Genomic DNA, 22,794 nt, shown 5'->3' on the forward strand with positions numbered 1-22,794 from the left:
ACAACATTCAATATTTAGTATTTACTGCTGTTTACACTTAGCTAGATTAATGCGATGGTGTTGTGTTTAGTATGTTGCTTTGTTTTGTTTTTGCTTGTTTTCTATTCTTTTTCTCTCAACAGGTGATCCAGGAGATATTTTTCCCCCCTTTTCTCACTGTCCCTCTCCCCTTCTGTTTTTCTTTTCCTTCCTCTTTCTTTCTCCCTTTCCTATTTCTCACTCATGTCTGTCCCGTCTGTAACAACTGAAAATAAAATAAAATAAATAATAAAAACAAAGGTCGATCAAATGGACCAATACGGCAATGCCATGATGATCCATTTGGAAAAATAAAAAAGATACATAAATATTATTATTTATTATTATTATTTATGTATTATATAATACATATGTAAAAAAAAAAAAAGATGTATATAGTACTATGGAGGAGGCAGCATTTAGCTGTAGCCTCCATAAAACCACAGCTGATCTGGAGAACTTTGTCCACCACCTGCAGCTGCTGCAGCAATTCAGGTGAATCACATGACTGTAATCAGAGTACAGGAGAGTAACTGAGTACATTTGCTTTACATAATTGTGGTGATTTCCTTCTTTTTTATTGTACAGATAAAGTCTGACATCTTTTGGTTCTTCAGATGATAAAACAAATTGAATATGATGTGTTTTCACAGATTAAACCAGCCAAAGGTAAATATGATGGTTCACAGTAACTCCACGTGAAATTCATCTGTAACCAGTAAAGTGAAGCTTTAATCCTGGTTCAGATGGATTAAAATTGATTAACATTAACAATCTGTTTATTCAACCTGTCAGAATATTTGAAAGACTGAGGGACTTCATTTTAAACACTTACTGTTGTTCTGAAGGATCCCTGAAATCCTCGAACACTCTTCTGATCATCAGGATGTAAAAAATAAAATTATCCATAGAGATATTTTTTAAAAAAGGGGAAGTTAATAAAAACAAACAAAAAAATAAAAATATAAAAACATAAAATACAGCAAGTTGAAAGCTCAAAGTCTGTGGTTAAAGTGACCTCCTTAGCAAACAGCCACAGATCAAACTAACCCGTACATCCGTGTGTGTCATCCTGTTTTACACAACACACCCATCAGCTGTGTGACACCAACATCTCCACCTCTAAGTAAACATATGTGAGGAAATGTTGCCACATATACAAAGTAACAGGAAGAGAACATGTTTAAATTAAACAGGTAGATGTGCAGAGATGACTTCCCAACACTGTTTATGAATTTAGATCAGCTCAGTCTAATGAATAAAAGTAAAAGATTTTGATTTCCTCTGTAACATGTTTGGTCATGAATAAAACAAGAACTTGATTTTGCAGGTAAAACTACACAAACTATATATAAATAAACCTGATGTGAGATATTATTCTAAAATCTGCCTTTAACTAAAAGTTGAAAAGCAGACATTATAAATAAAGTTGATCACCTACTCAAAGCAGCAATAAAACCATCACACCTGATTGTGTTTTTACCTTCATCTGAACAAAGTCCCTCTCGATCTCTTCAGAATCAGTTGATTTATGTGTAAAAATCTTAATAAAGCTATAAATTTGTTGAAAAGTAAAAGAAGGAAACCACAGAAGCACATTTTTCTGTTTCCAAATACTGAAAATATGATCAGTTTGCTCAGAAACGTTTTAAAGGATCTGTGAAATCAGCTTTGTGGTTGTGGAGACGTGACTCACAAAGAGTGTCACACTTCCCTCATGAAGTGCTTTGAAATGGTTTAAAAATCATTAATTTAATGATTTAATTAATCACTGGATCCTCAGCAGATCTGTGTTTGTGTCAACATCCTGGTCAAACTGGTTCAGTAGTGTGTGTTTGTCATTGGTACAGACTGACCCTGTGAATCAATGACATGACCTGTGTGTACAGTCAAGTACATTTATTAACACTAAAAACAAACCTGACTTTTCTCTCATTGTTGTTTTGTGTTCATGAAATTTCTGACTGTGAAGTGATTTTATATCAAAGCTTCTTATTGGAGCTGTGGTCAGCTCAGTTTGTCTCATCAATCCAAACAGTTTGAAACATTATAAAACAATTACACGAGCATGGTTTATGTAAAATGGTAAATGGCCTGTATTTGTATAGCGCTTTACTAGTCCCTAAAGATCCCAAAGCGCTTTACACAACCAGTCAACACACATTCACACACTGGTGATGGCAAGCTACATTGTAGCCACAGACACCCTGGGGCGCACTGACAGAGGCGAATGTATTATCGTTATGTAATGTAGGACTGAGATCCAGCATCAATCATTTACCAGTATGTGTTTCATTAAAAACAAAATTAACACCCATCAGTAACTAACTACATTTACTCAAGTGAAATTCACTAAACTTCAACTGATTTTTTTTTTACTATTTTTTTTCATGTTAATTTATATTTTGATAACTTTAAAAACTTCAAACTGTGCAAACTAAATACATTAAGACCCCAAATATGGTGATCCTTAGCTTTATAGGATGAAACTAAATTATTAAATGTTGAACCCTATATAACATCAGCAACTACCATCAACTTTATGTCAGATTTATAGAGAAAAAAAAGATTTCATACCTCAAACCCCTCACAGTGTAGCGGTCGCTTCTTTCCCTGTTTATTCCACTAAGTCGCTTACAGAGACAGAAATACGACTTTAAAGACAACAGGACACATGATGAAAAACAAAAGATTAATGGGGAGGAACAAAGTTTGACCGAGAGGAACAATTAAATATTCACTTCCTTTGTCTGGCCTGGTTGGTGAGAAAAAAAAGAAAAGAAACTGTTTGTGGTCATCAAACAATGTGTGTTAAGCAGGGACTGTCATGGTCCTGGGCCATGTTGACCCAGCATTCTTAGTTTTCTTGTATTTTTGTATTTTGTTCCTTATGCCGTGGTTCCTAGGTTCTGTTAAAGATGTTCCTTATTTGACCCTGTGTGCCCCTCTGTGTATCTGTGAGCCCTTGTTTCCCCTCCTTGTGTTTCATTCAATGTTTGCCCCAGCCCATTATGTCTGTGCTCTTTCTCCTCCTGTTTGAACCTCTGTGTACTTCCTGTTTTCCTTTGACAGTCTCTTGTCAGTATGTGTCATGTTGTGTTCACTCCTGCCCTGTCTCGTTATGATTATCTGTGTCAGCTGTGTTCCCCGTGTGCTCCCACTTCCCTCGTTAAACCTCTGTGTATTTATTTGCATGTCTCCCTCAGTTCAGTGTCGTGTCGTCTTAACCTCCCCGAACCTGTGTGTCTTTCTGCGTTCCCTCGGTCCTCAGTTAGTATTCCCAGTTTAGTTCTGTTTCTTTGTGAAGCCTGCAATAAAGCAGCGATTTTGAGTTCAGCTTTTTGTCTCCGTGAGTTTTGCGTTTGGGTCCTCATCTGCCTCCACACAGCCTGTTCACGACAGGGACAGTGTTGGTTTTTAACACTTGTGGTGACGGCTGTGAGAAGCTGTGACGCTGCAGGTTCAGCAGCACCCTCTGGTGGACGATCGATGCTGCGTGTGACCATAGAGACAAATTAAGTAATGAATACATGAACATTTGTCCAGCAGTTTTCATAATTCCAGTGACTTTAGAAATAATCTTTTATTTATTTATTTATTTCTGTTTTTTCCTGACCAATGTGTGGTGACCACAATTGTTGCAAGTGGCAAAAGAAAGTTTTGGATTTTTTTATTACACCATAAAAGAAAAAAAGAAAAAAAGTGAAACTTAACAGCTGCACTTAGAGGAGACCTTACTATAGCCCAAATACTTCTGCTTCTGGTGAGATAGACTTTTGTTGAGAAAATGATGATAGTGATAATAATAATAATTGTTGTTTTCCATCCATTATCTACGGTTACCCTTATCACAGTCACTGGCAAGTGACAGCTTTCCTTTTCTTGTCAATATATATGTTGTCTATCATCACCATAATAAATATTTCTGATCAGTCAGTGCAAATCTGCTGTGTAATTTTTGTGTGCTCATTGTGTTTCAGTCATACGTTAATCAAACTGTTGCTTTTTTAGGATTAGTTAGGTTATTTAGTTTATTGTTTTTGTGTCATTGTTATGATTGGATACATGTTAGAGTTTTCAATTTTATTTACCACAGATAAAAACATCCATAACAACTTTATATGTAACGGAAGATATCATTTATTTTTATTTTTTTTTTAACTTTAATGCAGCTTTAAGAAACTATTACAATTAATAAGAAACTAGACCTAACAATGAGACAACACTGTCATTATGAGGTTAAACTGGAAAATTGCTCTCAATAATTAAACCATCAGCAGCAATCCAACCACCAAAAAGCCACTTGAGGGAATTTGAAGTCATTTCCAACCGCTGCCAGTGCATCGAGCCACCTGGGGGGGCTCTTCAACTGGTAGGGCTGGGGAGGCTGTTACATCTTGCAGGTCTCCTCTCTCCAGAAACTCTCTCTGCAGGTGGGGGAGAAACAGGAGAGGTGGAGGAAGATCTCAGCCTGGGCGTCTGTTGTCTTGTGTAGTCTGGAAGATGAGTGGATGATGGGGTGGGTGCAGTTTTCTCTGTGGTGCGGTCGGGTGGGCTGTCCCGGGCTCTGTTGGGCTGGGCGGCGCTGCTGAACTGGGCCCCAGTCCGAATGGGCCTGGGCCCCCTTTTCCTGGTGGGTTGCAGAGTAGGGGGGTGCCTACTGGGGACAGCGGGGGAGCGGGGGAGCTACACGGAATCCAAATTACCATCAGGGTGTACACCTCACCCCTGGCGTCGTTGCCCACCTCTCAATTTTAAGTACACGTAGACATTGAGGGCTATCAGGAGGCGCTTACCTGCTGCTCTCTCGGATAAATCTAAGATTATAGTCCCTTAAATATTTCATGGTCATTATGTATGGCCATGATAATATACTTCAAAACAGATGTGATATGCAGATGTAATCTGTAGCAGTGTTGCCTCAGACTGCAACATTACAACAAAAGCTGTGTAGACACACTGATGACTGACTGGAACACTATGATTCACATTTTACATTAACACCATCCTCACACAGGGTTTATATATGGCCACTAGAGGGAGATGTTGGACTTTAAACACTAACATGGATACAAGAAGATTAACAATACTCCCATACATTCATCCCATTTTATGTCACTTTATGTATTTCTGCATTTAGTAGTTGTTGTTGTTGTTGTTGTTGTTTTTTTTGTTTGTTTGTTTTTTTTTTGTCTGTTTGATGCAGCCAAAATATCAAATTTGAAGTTAAACCAACACTGGTGGCTTTTTCTCAACACTGCTTTTATTGTGACACATTTTACAGGAACAAGACTCAAACTTGCAGAGGAGAACCCCTAAGAACTGAGGTGCTTGTTTTTCTTTGTTTGCAGAATGAAAGACAAGTAAAACATATCATAAACTCATACACACAGTAGCGGTTTTAGATATGGGCGACACGGGCGGTTGCCCGGGGTGGCATCGTGGTAGGGGGTGGCATCACGGGCATCGGCAAAAAAAAAAAATTGCTCATACTTTTTGTTTTTTCTTTAGCATTTATTTAAATGGACATTCACCATGTGGGACACTGTCATGTATGCCAGTTTGTCGATATTGCACTGTACATTTCCCTGTTTTGGTTTCAACTTCTTATCCTGCTGACCATGTATGGAGGCTGGTTAAGTCCGAACTGTACCAATGCTGTAAGGGTGTGTAACAATTCCTCCACAACCTGCTTACTACCTAAAGTAGCTACGTGTAGTGAAAGGGGGTAGCAGGAGGAGGGTCACCTGGGTCCGGCTGAGGACAGCCTTTGTAGGTGTGGTGTCTCTTTAAGACAACCCAAGTCGAGGGTTAATGTTGTCATCCGTATGCGCCACTGACCCTCTCTGTGATTGTGTGGACATGTGCTTGCATGCTAGTGCATGAGGAGGGACGGATTTTATATTTTACCTCTCCAGACACCTTTGTTTGCAACGTTATGGGTTGTACGAACACTGCGCGCTATGTTTGTTAAGCTGCAGCCGTTCAACCGGCCTTATATGGTTGATGAAGAGAAGGTATATTAAAGAACACGCTGTGTTTCATATGTGTAGATATCGAATACATCGAACACTTACAGTACATCAGGCATGCGGTAGATTCACCTTGCTTTGTCCGTCAGCTCAATCCTTGTGAGACACTTTCCCATCAAGTGAGCGGGGAAACGATAACATTTATGTAAAGAGTCTCCAGAAGTTGATTCTGTTCATCTGGACATAGCGTTTTGTGGGAGAAACGTTTCGTCACTCATCCAAGTGACTTCTTCAGTCTCAGCTGACTGCAGGTTTCCCCAAATATTATAAACAGTACATTTGCATAATGACTGAAACCAGCCCACTGAAGGAACAATGGACTGGGAGGTCAGTTCCTTAATCTTAATTATGCAAATTCTCATGACCATTGATCAACAACCTCTGACCAAAACCCACTACCAAGGGAACAGTTCAATGATATTTAAAAGTATCCCTTCACCCTCCTTAATCCTCATATATGCCTCTTAGAATTATCATGATGAGGAAGATGAACTTTATGTTTTCATCTACATTGTCACAAATCACAAACAAAGACTTATATGAAACTGTGACTCGCCCACCACTGGTCGTTAAAAATAAAGCAGGTGTTAAGCTTCACTTACCAAAGCTTGAAGCTACACATATGGGATCACTACAGGTTTTCACTTGGGCAGCGGTTGTCCTGCTGGAGCTTTCTTTAGGTGCCTTTCCAGCTTTGACAAATGTCCAGCTGGGATAACCACATTTACTCAGGGCCTTCTTGATGTGCTGTTCTTCTGCCTCCCTGGCCGCTGTGTCAGTGGGGATGGTGTTCGCTCTGTGTAGCGTCCTGATGACGCCCAGTTTGTGCTCCAGTGGATGATGAGAGTCAAACCTTAGATACTGATCCGTATGTGTAGGTTTACGGTACACGTCAGCTTTTAGATGTCCCCCATTACAGATGGAAATCTCACAGTCTAAGAAGGCTAACCTGCCACTTTTCATATTCTCCCTGGTGAATTTGATGTATCAGTCCACAGAGTTAATGTGATCCGTGAAATGTGGTACATCCTGAGATTTGATTTTCACCCAGGTTTCATCCACATATCTGAACCAATGGCTTGGTGGTGTTCCAGGGTAGGGTAACAAAGCCCCCTTTTCCACTTCTTCCATGTACAAATTGGCCACGATGGGTGAAACTGGGGAGCCCACGGCACACCCGTGTTTCTGCCTGTAGAACTGACCCTTGTATGTGACAGAGGTGGAATGAAGACACAGCTCCAAAAGCAAACACACTTGGTCGATGCTGAGAGCGGTCCTGTTGCTGAGGTTGGGGTCATCCTGTAATCTTTTACGGACTACCTTCAACGCTTCCGGGATGCAAGTGAAGAGAGATGTAACGTTGTACGGGACCATAGTTTCATCTGCCTCCATAATGACAGCTCTCACCTTCTCAACAAAATCAGCATCGACCAAGCATTTTTTCAAATTTATAAAAGATCACCACTTATATGAATAATCTCTTTGAATCTGCTCATTTAAAGTTTTAAGGAAAATTAATATGTCACATGGGTTAATATAATATAAATTTATATACATAAGAAACATCAATTTTTTCCCATGTAAAAGAATTTCTTAACAGCGCTGGTAAACTGCCTTTATTTACATTTTGCTGGATTTTTTTCCTGAGCATACTGGTGAAATTGTCTTTTTAAAAAACTGAGCATAAATGCATCACGTCTGTTTATGTTAAAGTTCCCTGGTGGAAGGTTGTGGTCATTTGATTGAAGTTTGACTTTTAATGAGAAGCTGATTTAACAGAAAAATTGAGAAGGAAAAAACGAGTCTCAGTCAGAGCACTAAGACACTGCAGTATGTAGGGAAAGTCGGCAGCTCTCTCACTGCTGCCCAAAAATAAACATGGTGTGACGCTGCCCTCTACTGGCAGACAGCAGGCTCTCCAACTCCATCATAAAGTCTCCACTTTATGATGGAGCAGCAGCTGTTTTGTATCTGAGGAAACTTCACACGAACTTCATAAATTGTCATAAAATGAATAAACTTCTTAAAATGTCTTCTATAAATACTTTTTAGCAGGTTTGTTCACACCTGGTCTTCACAGTCTCACATCCAGGTACTAACCAGGTCCAACCTCCTGTACAGCACTTTAATGTGAAAAACTTAATGCCACGAAAATGAAACCACAGATATGCTACATATACGCTCACTCGCCATTTTATTAGGTACACCTTCCTAGTCATCTTGTCTTCAGAAGTGGCTTAAAGCTTCATGGCACGGATTGGGAAAAACAGAACAGCCAACCCCTACCCTCAGGACACAAAGCCACAGGTACAAGCCTGGGGGAGGGCAACCCAAGGGGGAACAATAGAGAAAGTAGTAGTACGGTAAGGTAAGGTAAGGTAAGGTAAGGTAAGGTAAGGTGTGTGTGAGGAATGCTCCTCAGATCAGCCTTTAGAAGGACTCCATAGGATGATTTCCAAATGCATCTGCACAGAAAAAAGACCACAATTAACTCCCACAGAGTCATTTTCAACACTTTTTCAGGGTTTATTCACACTCTTTAGAGTTAAATCAACATTTTTGAAATAGTTAAAATATTTAACACTGTGCCAGAGTTCATGTTTTAACTCCCAAAACTGGGTTAAAATAACACTTTAGAGACTGAATAAGTGACTCTACTGAGATACAATGTTTAAGCTTCTGGTTAGTGTTGGCTTCACTCCCTATAGTGTGAGGCTTTCTACACTAAAAAGTGTTAAAAGGAAACTACAAGCATCTGACTTGCATCACTTGCACTGATTTTTGGAAATTTTTGTCCTCCTGGTAGTGGAGGGAGGAGAAAGGAGATGTAACAACATCAACAGTGATGCCATTTCTTGTTCAAATGCTGAAGAAGAAAAGACACAAAATTAATACTATTTGATAAAAATGTACTGATCTGGTTTATAATGAAAACAGGGGGAAGTTAAGAGACTGATGAGCCTTCCATGTATTGTTGAAAGTTATCAAAAAGTAGATCAATTTTTAGAGATACTCAAGAAGAAAAAAAACTATATATTAGTTCAGGATCATCATACAAACAAAACAGACAATGCTTTGTTTGACTTTATATTATATTCTAAGAGCAAAACTAAGATTTCATTTGTCTTAATTGTATGAATTTAAAAGTTAAAAAACACAGAAGCAAATTATATTTGCCCCTGAATGCAGCGTTAACCTTTAATATACAAAAAATACAACTCACTTGTAGAATCATCTTGATGATTTTCTGGGTGACCTTCTGCTTACTGCACCAAGTGAAGCACCTTTGGTGTCGAAGTGAGCTTCTTAGTCTCTTTTATGGCATTTATAGCAAATAAGCTGATGAATAATTTGTTTATTCCAGAGAACAGTGAGTATAAGTAATAAGCACGACCACCAGTAAAGAGTAATGTGTGTGCAAATACACACACACTTTTTCCTACTCAGTTTGGTTTCCACAGATGGTTTGTTTATTTATTGTTTATTTCACATCAGGTTTATAGTGAGGTTTAATAATCCCTTTTAAATATTAAACATGAGGTGTTTTATTCACACAATATTTGAAGACAGGGGTGTTGAGCTCATTTTGGTTAAGTGTTGATAAATGGGCTGGACCAAAAAGATAATGACGTAATAAGAAAGCAAAACATTCAGTACTAATGTTTCAAAATTTTATTAGCATCGAACAAGCAAAGTCACAAGAAATTAAATGTATCAATAATGTGTGATCTGGTTTAAACTGCAGTAACAAACTAAAGAGATTCATTCAATGAAGGAAAAGTTTCCACAGATCATCTGCATGCAGCTACATGGAAATAATGTCTCTCTTTTGGTTTCAGAACACTGTCCATCATAACATTCATTAGCTGATCAATGAGTCCTGAACGCTGTCAAGAAGACTGTTGATCGCCTATAAACTATAGTAATTTATCTTTTCTTCAACACTTAGAGTGTTTTTGCTGTCAGTTCTTTTACTGTCAGTAATTATACTGTAACATCTGTACATGAGGATTAGTTTGGGTTGTTCACAGAACAAGCTTGATAAAACACACTCACTGGTCTGAACATATGACACACTGAACTCATGAATAATGAGCAGGAAAAAAAATAATCAAAGTGATTTCTTCAACTGGTCCATCGGGTTATTGTCTCCCCAGAAACATTTCCCTTGTGTTTTTTTTTCCCTATTTCCGTTGTGTTTTGTGTGCTTTTGCAGCATTTTTTTTTATTGCTGGTGTTTTCTTACATTGCAGTCCGTTTTGCCTCTCATAACACTGTTCATCATAACATTCATTCAACTGTTACTGATCAACAAGTCCTGAACACTGTCAGGCAGATTACTGATCGTCTGACATCTACAGTAATTAGTCTTTTCTTCGTCACATACAGTGTTTTTGCTGTAACAGCTCATCTGCACATAAGGGATTAATTTGTGTTGTTCTTGTTGAACTCAAGAATAACCTAACAAATTATATACAAAGTGATTTCTGACATAAATCAAGCAGACTATTTGTACTTTTGAACTCTGAGAAAACTTTTAAACTCTTACACTGAGCAGCTTAAATAAACACAGCCACTGATTGCAGTAACATAGCACAGTGAAATCATGAGTTGATGTAACAGTCTAAACAGGTCTGATGATAATCAGAGGAAAGTCTCTGTGTCCTTATCCTTCTTAAATTTCAAAGATGACACTTAGATTTTGTAACAGACAGATTTAACAGTTTAGCTACACAATGTCCTTTTTAACCTTCTGCTGTTTTCTATGGCTCAGAAAAACATCACCAACAACAACAACAAACAAAAAAGCAACTTGAAGACCAACTTTCAGTCCAACAGATCCATCCTCCTTCCCTCCATCCTCCTTCCCTCCATCCTCTGTGTGTCCTCCTGTCTGACCTGCAGGTGAGAAACAGGTGTGAGGTGTCAGCTGTCAGGTAGGTGATGAGTGAAGAACAGAACAGAATCCATTTCCTCTTCAAACTGCTGTCAGACATTATCTACTGCACTCTGATCACATCACTCAGACCAGCTGCTTTCTACAAAGTCTCATCAACAACATCTTTAGAAACAAACATCAACAACCAGGAAGCAGCTTCACCTCTGATCACACACACACTCAACTCTACTCACTCACCTGGAGGAACAACATGCAAGTGGATGATGCTGATGGGGTCACCACTCAGATTTGCTCTCTTCCTGCGGATTTCTCCCACGAAGACACGACACTCGTATGTTCCACTATCATCAGTCCTCACATTCTTCAGAATCAAAGACACGTCTCCTTCCTTCATCCGTCTGTCCTGCAGATCCACCCGGCTCTTAAAAGATGGATGCTGGTTGGTGGTATCAAAGTGCTCGTCCCGGTACAAGAGCACATATTCTTCTCCCAGATCAGCTCTGCTCCACTCTACAACTATGATGTTGTTCTTGTTTGGAGCTCGACATGTCAGAGTGACGTCCTCTCCAGACTGAGCTATGATTTTCTTGTCTGAAAGAGGAGCTACACAAAAAGACACAAAACTCAATTCATTTGACTTTTACCATTTACTGTGCAGAGGATCAGTTAGTGATTTTTTTTAATTTCAAGAATATTTTATTGATAAACAGAAGGTTAGAAATTGGTCTGTACATATCTAAGGCAGCTTGGTCAGCTAATGGCTTTTTAAGTAGTGTGTTAATTGCAGTGACCTTGAAAGCCTGTTGTATGTAGCCTGTTAAATATGAAGATAAAATTGTTTAAAAATTGAAAAAAAAATAATTAATGGTAAGACTTCTTTGAACTGTCTTATAAAAGTGTACTCTATCAAACACAATGGTTTAGAGCAGTGATTCCTAAAGCAGAGAGCTAAAGTGATCCACAACCCCCTGGTGTGCTGGGAAAGTATTGCAGGTGACCCACAGTAATAACAGAAATTTGAAATTCAAATTCAAATTTCACAACTATGTGGAGTTACATATTTTTACAAAAAATATTTATTTATATTAAAAAAAACAAACTGGTAATAGGATGTGGTTACTTTGTGATATTACCCATTTTTCTGACCTTCATTTACTGCTCTTGTGCTGAAGTTTGATTGCCATTAGCAGGTGGGTTTCACAATTTCCCTAACACCTGTGACTGGGTAGCATTAGCAGTTTATAGCCTGTGTGATTTATGTTTTTTTTTTTTTTTAACAAAAATGTTAATGTCTTTCTATGTAAAGAAAAACTCTTTCTATTTTGATTAGACTGAAGATTTAAGATCGCTGGGCCCATGTGATTTCGTGTTTTTTATTAAGTGGGCTACAGCACAGACTCTGGGAATGGCTGGTTTATCAGAAGTAGTTGCTGATGTTAGGTCAGATAAATCTACAGTTTAAATGTAAATTAGTAGAATCATGAGTTTGTAGAGAAAATTATGAAGTCATTACGAGTTAAAGTTAAAGTTAATCTGATGCAGAACTTGGCTTCAGTGCTGAAAATAAACTTGGGCCTGTTTTCCATTCAATGACAAGTAACAAACTATTGTTTTCATAAAGTATCAAATGATTTTTAGTGGCCAAACAAAAATCTTCTAAGAATTATTGAGTTTTAATAGGTTGTTTATTTCTTTTTCATCTGAGTACAATGTTTGTATTTTGTTTTTTTTGGTATTTAATAATGTTAGCTGATCGAGAATGTGTATTTTTTTCTGATTTTGTAGAGCATTTTTCTCAGTCCTCATTATTAATGTAAGGACATGTTACATGTGAACATGACACAAACATGTTTTTATAATAAGTGAACATAATGTGTGAGAGAAAGCAGCCTCTCACTATAAGACACTGTGAGTCTCTGCATGCTGCCTTTATGGAGCTACAGCTGTTTGTATACACTGAACAAAAAGCTTTGCAGCTGTATACTGACTCCTGAAACTACAACACATCACACTGACACTGACTCTGTGAGATCTGATCACACCGACATGTTAGGTCCACACAGACTCCACACAGACTCCACTCAGCCTCGTGTGGCCTCCAAAAATACGGAAAAACTGAATCAATATGAAAATAATTCTTCAGGAAATGTTGTTAACATGTAAACAGACTGATGCTTTCCTCTCTGTCCCACAGAGTGAATCTCACCTGCAGACACAAACACAAAGAGGCCGACAAACAGCAAAGTTGAGCAGAGCGACGCAGTCACAGCAGACATTTCCGTGTTCTTGAACTCCGACGCTTCGATTGTTCTAAATTTCCTATAAAACATCAGTGCAGGAGTCTCTAAGTACATCTCTTTACAGTGAGGGACAAAGAAGCAGCAAAAAGAGCCGCAGAGAAAACATACATGACTGTAATCAGAGTACAGGAGAGTAACTGAGTACATTTCCTGTTTGTGATTGAGGTGATGTTATTCTTTATATTGTGTCAGATAAAGTTTGACAGCTTTTGGTTCTTCAGATGATGAAACACATTGAAGTCAATGAACGTTTTTTACTAGTACAGGTAGATATAATGACAACTTTCCACTCCACACTTTATTTTAAATGAGATAAACTAGGTTGAATTAATAAAAGTAAAGGTCATGAACACCTCAACAGCATGTTTAGACACTGCATACATGAACATTAACAATCTGACCCACTAAAGCTCACAGACTTCAGTCAACCTGTCAGATTACCTAAAAGATGTAATTTTAAACACTTACTGTTGTTCTGAAGGATCTCTGAAACATTCAAAGAAAAAAGAAAATTATCCACTAACAGATAAAAATAAAATAAAACTATAATATTTAACAGGCTTAAAATCTAAAAGTAAAGAGACTTCTGTACCAAACAGCCACCAATGAGGAAATGCACCTGTGTTTCCTTCTTAACCTGTTTTACAAGACAAATTTTAAACCTGTGTGACAGCAGCATCACCATAGAAACCACATTCTCTATCTTCCTATTGGCTGTTAGCCTGTGTGCTTGACAAACAAATACCGCAGAGAAATCTCTTTCACTGATCTTAGTTTGATCCAAGCAAAAGAACTGGAAACAACCATATGGGCTCAAATCGTGGTCATAAATATTTTGTACTTGTAAATCAGGATTTGTATGTGTAAAAAGAATTTGTGTGTGCATAAAAAAGATTTGTGTGTGGACATAGCCAAAAAATACATGAAACTCTGCACTCAAGTTTCAAGTACGAATTTTGACCCTATTTTTCTTCCTTTCAGCTGATTGGTCAATGTCATGTCAATCACAAATTTAACAATCCAATCAGAGAACAGGTGGGTTTAGCTATTGGAGGGGTGCCTTATGGAGCTTCAGGTCGTTGAAGGGAATAAATTTCCTTTTACATGCCAGCCCAGCATTTTCCTTCATCACCACGAAGGAAACCAGTCTGTGGTCGTCCGAGTTTGGTGATTTTTGTGTCACAGGTTTACATGCTTGATACAGGGATCTCCAGAGCCTTTTCAACAGTGCTGCTGACCTAGCAATGACAGTCTTCACTAGTGGGTGAAAGCTTTCTTCGTTATATATATATATATATATATATATATATATAAACTTCAATGTTACAATGTTTATTTATAGGATAAAATAAGTTAAATGCTACCATTATTATGGTTGGCCAGAAACAGGCCGGGGGTATCCAAATTCAGAGGCTGCGTCCAGGTGGACATAAACCTATGTCAAATATATCCCTCATGAATTATATCAAGTCATCTTGAGCAACAAACAACATTGCAGTAATAAGGTAGAAGCGGCAATCAGTTTTTGGTAGTGACCTTTATGTATCCTTTATTTATGCAGTTAAAAAACTTCTTGTTTACTTTAAAAATATCTTAATCTTAATCTTAATCTTAATATTTTAAGAGTAATCTGGCCAAGAGGACAGCTGAAATGGCAACAAATGCAAAAAATAGTTCTGTAAACATATTTTAAGTGGACAAAGGGAAGCTGGTTGATTATAACGCAATAACACAGATATGTGAAGTTTACACAGCTACATTCTAGCCTGAAAATATGTTAAGAGTTTATTTTGAGACCCAGAAAGAGTAATAAAAGTAATATTCAGTATAGCGGTTTTTGATACGGGCGGTCGGCAAAAAAAAAATAAAAAATTGCTCGTACTCATGCTGTACATCATGCCAGCGCATATTGGGAATGGTACAGGCACCGATCGGTTTTCTATCGCCCATTTGCTGGGAGTAAGAGCGCCCTCCGTTTGCCAGGTGCGCCTGCTGCTTGCGACACAGGGAGGAGAGGGCGGGGCGGCGGGGGATTCTCTGGCTGGCTGGAGCAGCATCTACTAACCAGCTCGCAAAATAAAACAAAATAAAAACAAACCAACAAACACAAAAACACAAAAACACCAGACATCATGATACAGACTTATAATTTGCACCGATGTTTTTTCAAAATTCTATACGTGAAAAGTGAGCGAGAGCCCTCGGTGCGCCTGCTCGCTGATGAAGTCAAAGTAAACTTTATTGTCATCTCTGCTACATACAGTCCAGTATATAGAGAGACGAGACGACGAGGCTCCAGTTACAGCAGTGCAAGTAAACAAACAATAAATATAAGAAGAGTAAGAAAATAAATATACACTTTAGGACTCTGGGTAAAGGGATCAATAACAATTTAAAATTTACAGTTTGCTGATTTAAAGTTTCACACACAACCCGTCAAAAGCGGAGGGGGGCTGCTGCTTCCAAATAGAGCACATTTCATTCATAATGTTGTAAATCCAAGCCCATTATTCATGATTTGAATCCTGGGTTGTGTGAAATCTCAGAAATAAACCTTAGACAAAGTGAATCTGTCAACTAAGGTGTAGGTGTGTTAGGTTATGTTGTGGTGATTCTCGGGTTTGATTGATTGATTGATTGATTGAATCTTTATTTTGAACATGTTAAAAAAGTACAACAACATAGAATTAAAAGAGACAAATAAACAAAGCAAAACAAAAAGAAAACGAGCAACCACAACTACAAATAACTTTCATGTTCAAAAAGGAGCAGGAAGAAGCATGAGCTTATTTAATCCCACCCCTTTTCCACTATCTAGTAATCAATAGACTACAGAAATACCTCCTTGCAATTACATTATATGTCATGTGTATTTTTTTTTATATATATATATATATACACATATATGTTTCTATCTATCCATACATACGTATTTACACATACGCACATATACACATTTTCAATAACCCCATTAACGCCTCAAAGGATACACAACCTACAAATATATATATACCCACACCAACATACCCGTGCACCCGCACACACATGAAAATATTAGACAAGAACACCCTATCAAATCTCTACCTCCTCCCTGTACCCTGTAAAAACCATATCCTTAAACCGCTTTTTAAACTGTGTCATGCTCGGACTTTGCTTTATATCTTTACTTAGTCTGTTCCACAGCTTCACTCCACACACAGAGATGCAAAAACCTTTTAATGTTGTACGGATACGAGGATGTTTTAAATTTAATTACCCCCTCAAATTGTGTCCCCGTTCCCTTTTAGAAAACATTTTTAGAATATTGTCAGGAAGCAGGTTATTTATTGCTTTATATATAATTTGTGCAGTGAGAAAATGAACCAGATCTGTGAATTTTAGAATTTTTGATTTTAAGAATAGTGGATTTGTATGATCTCTGTAACCAGTTTTATGGATTATCCTTATGGCCCTTTTTTGTAATATAAAGATTGATGATAGCGAACATTTGTAAGTATTGCCCCACACCTCTGGGGTTGGGGGATTTGTGTTCATACTGGAGTGCAAAATTAAAACCAATGGAAGATGGACAAGAAAAGTTCAAAGCCATCAGGTGCTCAGTTTAGAAAAAAGAGAAAAGAAGAGGAAGAGAAACGAGCAAAAAAGGCAGGTAAGCAGATGTGTGATTGGATAATGGCAGGTCATCCTGAAACAATCAGAATCAGAATACTTTATTAATCCCTAAGGAAATTATGTGGGTTGCAGTTGCTCCAAGAAGAAATGGTGAAAAACAAGTGGTAGGGGACAACTTTGAGGGCAAAGTAAACAAACATTCTGTTTCCAACTGCAGCTTCTCTAATGAAGCAAACCCAAATGATACACAGCACAAGAAAGACAAAAAAAGGGGTGGGTACACAAGCAAATATACAATTTTGGTGTGTGTGACAAACCACAGATCCCAAAGAACTGTCCGAAGCCTGGCGGAGCCCCTACCACATAAGTAGCTTGAGCCAAGTTAGACCACAACCCCCAAAGGTGGAGGCCAGCAAACCACTCAGTATAACCACTAGATGGGAGACTTGAAATGTGAGTCATGGCTATTTCATGCTTCACTGAGTGGTTTATCAGGAGGGCTCAGTGCTGGTTCATGAGATGTTCATGAGGTTGTGGTTCAAAAAACTAAAAACTTTTAATAAAAACCTCACATGGTAAAGTTCTGGCTTAGAGGATATGAATGTTTTGCAGAATGTGATGCTTTGTACAAGTACATTAAAAAGTGAGGTCAGCTAACAAAATATAATAATCTACTGACAGCAAAAAGTTTTCTTTTCTCTACGTCTCAAAGTTAAAAACAAAAACAAAATATCTGTGATTATTTTCTGGTGTCCCAGCTAAAGAGCTGAAATAGCTTTCTTTATTCTGACCATCAGACCATCAGAAAAAAAAAAAAAATTTAACTATTGGAGAAATTCAACAATTAAAAGAAAAACTCGTTGGGCTTGGAGAGTGTGCTTTCAGTCTCAAACAGACAAACTGAAGCTTTTCTCTCACATATGGTTAGTGAATGACGTTGTAGCACCCTCAAGGATTGACGTACGCACGATGTAGTATAGAACAGGGTTTATTCTGGTCTTGGCAACCCGTGAGAACTGCTCACGGACAAAACAATAAAACAAAAACATCACATCAAAATGCGCTCTTGTACGTAGTGTCAATCAATCAAAAATCCTTAATTACAGAAAATAAAACATTTAAAATACACAAACCTCGTGAGCTGACATCCAGGAGGTGCTAAATAGTCCTTTATGGCCTTATTGCCTTATCTTCCATCTTCTTTGTCAATTATTTCCACTCTTTAAACAACATTTTTTCCATGTGTGGAGCTAACTGTGAGCTGCCGCATGCAGACACCGTGTGCGCTAGCAAAAAACAAGTGGCTGGGTGGACACCCAAACAGCAAAGCTGTACCCTACATAGTTCACCACCAGAGGGCGCAAAGGAACAAAATCCAGACATACAGCTTAACAAATATCAAATGCAACAAACATCAAATGCAACAAACATCAAATGCAAAAGACCGTTACAGACGTTACTGATGTCTTTAGTCTGCAGTTGATGTTTAGTGTTTGTTTTTTGCACTGATGAGAGATGTGTATCAGTTAGCCACAACCAAAGTCAAATTTTCCATCCAACACCTCAGTGAAACCCACAGAACCACGTGACAACTATGTAAGAACAAAAGTTTATCAATACTGCAAAGACACCAGATCACAGTCATGAGAATATCAGTCGATAAACACAAAACAAATTATTTACAGCATTAAAATTTCTGCTTTCATAAAATATACTAAGGGGGGGGGGGGGGGGATTAAGGCATAGTAAGTTTACCTTATTTTATTTTACACCGTGAACTTGAGTGAGGAAGTGAAGACTAAACTGCTAGGTTGAGCAGCAACAGAGTACACTGCAGCTGGATCAATGTCTGCAAAATCAAACATGCAACTTACATTAGCAGTAGCAACTGTAATAGTACACCTTAGGGTTAAGTTTTTTCCACTGCTTACCACCTCTGTTGTGAACAAACAGTTGACCAGAAAGAACCCGTGGGTGTTTGAGCAACAAAGGTGAACGACCACAGAGCTTTTATTTTCCGTTAATGCAAACTGATGCTCTTTACCACAAAGCACATGCTAAACATGTTCTCATAGCATGAACAGTATTATTAGCCAACACAGAACACACTGTAGTGAACAACAGGAAGTTGCTGCTTTGGTTTTACATTCAGGACTCCGAAGAAGACAAAATTAATTATTAAAAGAAATTGTATTTGCGGTCTACGTTTTTAGCTATGTTGTATTAACTAGAAATTCCTCTTGCTCAAAAAAATTAGCACCAAACCAAATTGGGTCCAATCTGGACTGCTTTGAAACTTGTTTCTGAGTTATTACACAAGTTTGACAACACCTAGGATCTGGTTATTGCAAGGAAAACCTGTGATTCAGTCTATGCTATTAGTTAAGGAGAATTGTTGTCCACATAAAACTTGACAGATGGCATTATTTCAACTAAACAAGAGATCCTTTAGTTAAGAAGATGAATTGATGAACATTTCACTAGTCATAACATCTACAATATTTCCTGTTTGTTAGATCAGCCCTGTAGTAAAAAAAATATGAATTGGCTGATTGGTCATCACCTATTGACCAATCGGTTCTCAGAAAAGACATCAGGGCAGGATCTCGATGATGTGTTTGGCCAAATCATAAGTTTTCAAGTTTGTGAATGTTTCCCAGAAGGAATAACACTAAAATTATGGTTGGCAGAAAGATATAAAAACTACAGTCAGCTGTCAAAGAAGACAAACCCCCGATTTAAAATTTCTAATCATTTAAAAATGAGAAAAAACGGAAAATGTAATTTTGAAACTACTAGAAATTTTTCACACTTAAACTAAACTGCTGTGTTTCAGTCTCAAACAGACACATCCTGCACTGAAGCTCTGCTGTGCAGTTCACAGTATTAAATGATGTGTTTGCTGTTTCCTGCACGGTTTTTGTTTCCTGCAGTGAAGAGAGATGTGCATCAGTTAGCCACAAGTAAAGTTTCCATCCGACATCTCAGTGAAACCCACAGAACCACACAACAAAAGTTTTTTTGGGTTTTTTTTGATAATGCAAAGTTGTAAAATATAGTAACATATGTAAATGGTCGATTAAATTTCAATTACATTTCCACAGAAAAAAAAAGATCTGTTTTTTTGAATACGTTGATTTGGTTAATTGATTTGGTTAGAAGAAAACATGAAGTATATAAAAATCGTTTCAACATGTGGATGTCCTCTGGTGAGCTGGACGTCAGTCGTTGGACTGGTGGACTACTTCAGTGAAGAGTAGACGTCTTCTTGCTCAATTTAAAGTCTGAACACAAACACACACAGATCAAACAACAGGATAAATGATTAAAAACTTTGGAGTTCAATCAAGACCTCCAATCTCCACCTCTCTGCATCACAAACAGTCTAAAGCCTGACTGTACTGGGAATAACATCAGCTTCAGATTCAAATATTGCTTAGGCTTTACCTGCATCTTAATAAACCATTTAATTCACAAAACACAAACGTGGAACCCACAGATTTGTCGGAGAATAAATCCTTTGTTCAGTATTGCTAATTGCTTGTTTGGTGGTCAGTTCCATTATGTGGTCAGATGATAAATGGCAGCTGCTATCTGAGCATCCCACACTTGCTCATGTATTGCTGTACACATCTGTGTTTCTGCTCACCAGACTTCCATATTTCTCACAGAAATTGCCTGTGAAGTCTTACTTTATCAGAATGATTCTCTGGATTCTATTCTATGGATTGCAGGTTGTTGCTGGGGAAGCCCAAATTAAGCAATGCCATTTGATCATAAGTTTGGGCCTCTTTAATAGCTGTAGATCAGCAGTGTGCTTCTGCAGTAGGGTGGGTGCATTTGATGGTGTTTATTGGATATAGTCATAGTCTTTGGTGGTGGACTCCATGTGTCATGGTTATTTGTGCTTGTTTAAGCCAATTGAGGCCAATCTCCACCCTTCCTTTCATCTCAAAAATTCTTGAAAGAGTCTGCAGAGGAGTGCCTTATTTCTCTGTGCTTGTTACAAATGATCTTCTTATGGCCTCTGACAGTGGACTCATCTCTGTGCTTGTCCTGCTAGACCTTAGTGCAGCGTTTGATACTGTTGACCATAATATTCTATTAGAGCAATTAGAGCACGCTGTAGGTAGTACAGGCAGTGTTTGTGAAGTTACTTGAAAAAGGTAATCAGTAACTAATAACTGATTAATTCCCCAAAAAGTAATCCTGTTACTTTACTGATTACATATTTTCAAAAGTAATTTGTTACTTAGTTACTTAGTAACTTTTTAAAACATGATTTTCAACCTGAATAGGTAATGAAGCAATACATCTTTCAGCCCAATTCTACTTTTTCTGTATAATCCATAATATAAAATGTAATCAAAAGAAAAAAAAGTCTCTTTTTAAAACTTGTTTTATTAGTTTTAATCTTTTAACTTTATGCATCAAGCAAAAATTAAATTATATGCAACATTCTCTGACTAGAAGAAATTTGTTTAAAAATTTAACCTATTTTCTGCACATTCCAGCATATAAAATAAAATAAAATAGTTTTTTGTGTTTACACTCACACTTTCAAGTAGAAAGTGTATATATATATATATATATAAGTGTATATATATATATATATTTTTTTTTTTTTTTTTTTTTGAGCTCTATTTTGGTTTCCTGTGTTTTATTCACACACTCAGGCTCCGTAGTCGAAGCTACTTCTGATTGCTCATTATCTGTGAAGCTGCAGTCAGGTGCCCTGGTCCTTTACCGGGTTACACAAACATGGTTTTTAAAAACACCAGTATAGGATTATAAGGCCCTAAAAGTAAAAAAAGAAAAATACTACATCTTCCGCAAGGTAATGGCGGATATGCGATAATTCGCGCTGACGTCTATTCCAACATAGGAAGTTTTTATGCTTAAGTCATTTTTTTGCTGGTTTTTAGTTTTTTTGTCTGTTTGGGAGCTGACAGAGTCTCTACAGAAATGGGGTTTTGGGGGGATAGCAGGAGGAGAAAAGCTGCAGAGAGAGATGTGTAAGACTGAAACTCTGCTTCCTGGTCCCAACTCTGGATAGTCACATTTTGGGGTGTTTAATAAATTTGGCCAGATCTCGAGAAATGAGAGCTGCTCCATCCAAAGTGGGATGGATGCCGTTTCTCTTAACAAAACCAAGTTTCCACCAGAAAGTTTTTCAATTATCCGTAAAGCCCACATTGTTTTTTGGACATCACTCAGACAGCCAGCAATTTAAGGAGAACACAAAGCTAAACATGTCACTCCTGATGGAGGGAACCAGAGAAAACTGGAGTCTGACATTATTTTGGCAAAGTTACACACCGATTCAATATTGATTTTAGTGCTTGATGTAACCAGTTGTTATTACTGCCCAACAGTTTTAAACTTCCCTCAGTGTTGGCTGCTCTGGCCCGTGAGAGACAGTTGACTATGGTTTCTGGTGTGGGCTCCCTCTAGTGGTATGTGAGAAGTCTCCATTTTTTACTTTTTTTTCACCCATCCATCCATTTTCTTCCTCTTATACGGGGCAGCGGCCCAAGGAGAGAAGCCCAGACCTCCCTCTCCCCAGCCACCTCCTCCAGCTTGTCTGGGGGAAGACCCAGATGTTCCCAGGCCAGCTGAGAGATATATTCTCTCCAGCATGTCCGGGGTCTCCCGGTGGGAAATGCCCTGAACACCTCACTCAGGAGGCGCCCAGGAGGCATGCTTGTCAGATGCCCAAACCACCTCAGCTGGCTCCTTTCGATGTGAAGGAGCAGCGGCTCTTCTCTGAGCCCATCCCGAATGGCCGAACTTCTCACCCTATCTCTAAGGGACAGGCCAGCCACTTATTTCTGGCTATGCGGACCATGATTTTGCAACGGTTGTACAAGGATTGAATGGCTTGTAGCAATGGGCCAGACACCCCATACTCCCGCAGCACCTCCCACAGGAC

At 38.2% G+C, this 22,794-nt stretch overlaps 1 protein-coding gene across 2 annotated transcripts; it reads right to left on the reverse strand.

Moving 5' to 3' along the window:
• Positions 1-8,434: 8,434 nt before the first annotated feature.
• Positions 8,435-13,869, reverse strand: LOC146521382 (butyrophilin-like protein 2). Of its 2 annotated transcripts, XM_085155192.1 has the most exons (4): positions 13,719-13,869; positions 13,157-13,269; positions 11,188-11,553; positions 8,435-10,949 (listed from the first exon to the last, which is right to left on the reverse strand). In XM_085155192.1, exons 2-4 carry the CDS (start codon positions 13,224-13,226, stop codon positions 10,780-10,782), a joined length of 606 nt encoding a protein of 201 aa, XP_085011318.1. In that variant the 5' UTR covers positions 13,227-13,269; positions 13,719-13,869; the 3' UTR covers positions 8,435-10,779. The 2 variants fall into 2 exon arrangements, with proteins under 2 accessions (XP_085011318.1, XP_085011316.1); XM_085155190.1 differs by lacking the exon at positions 13,719-13,869 and having other exon boundaries at positions 13,157-13,708.
• Positions 13,870-22,794: the final 8,925 nt, after the last annotated feature.

The sequence above is a fragment of the Neolamprologus multifasciatus genome, chromosome 3 (genome assembly GCF_963576455.1).
Source record: "Neolamprologus multifasciatus chromosome 3, fNeoMul1.2, whole genome shotgun sequence".
In the NCBI taxonomy this organism is placed as follows: Eukaryota; Metazoa; Chordata; class Actinopteri; order Cichliformes; family Cichlidae; genus Neolamprologus; species Neolamprologus multifasciatus.

Coding starts and splice junctions, on each gene's coding strand:
- LOC146521382 (XM_085155190.1), bottom strand. CDS start 13,397: ATGTACTCAGTTACTCTCCTGTACTCTGATTACAGTCATGTATGTTTT. Junction 11,554..13,156: donor CTTTGTGTTTGTGTCTGCAG/GTGAGATTCACT, acceptor CTTTTTGTGTAG/CTCCTCTTTCAGACAAGAAA. Junction 10,950..11,187: donor CTTGCATGTTGTTCCTCCAG/GTGAGTGAGTAG, acceptor TCTCACCTGCAG/GTCAGACAGGAGGACACACA.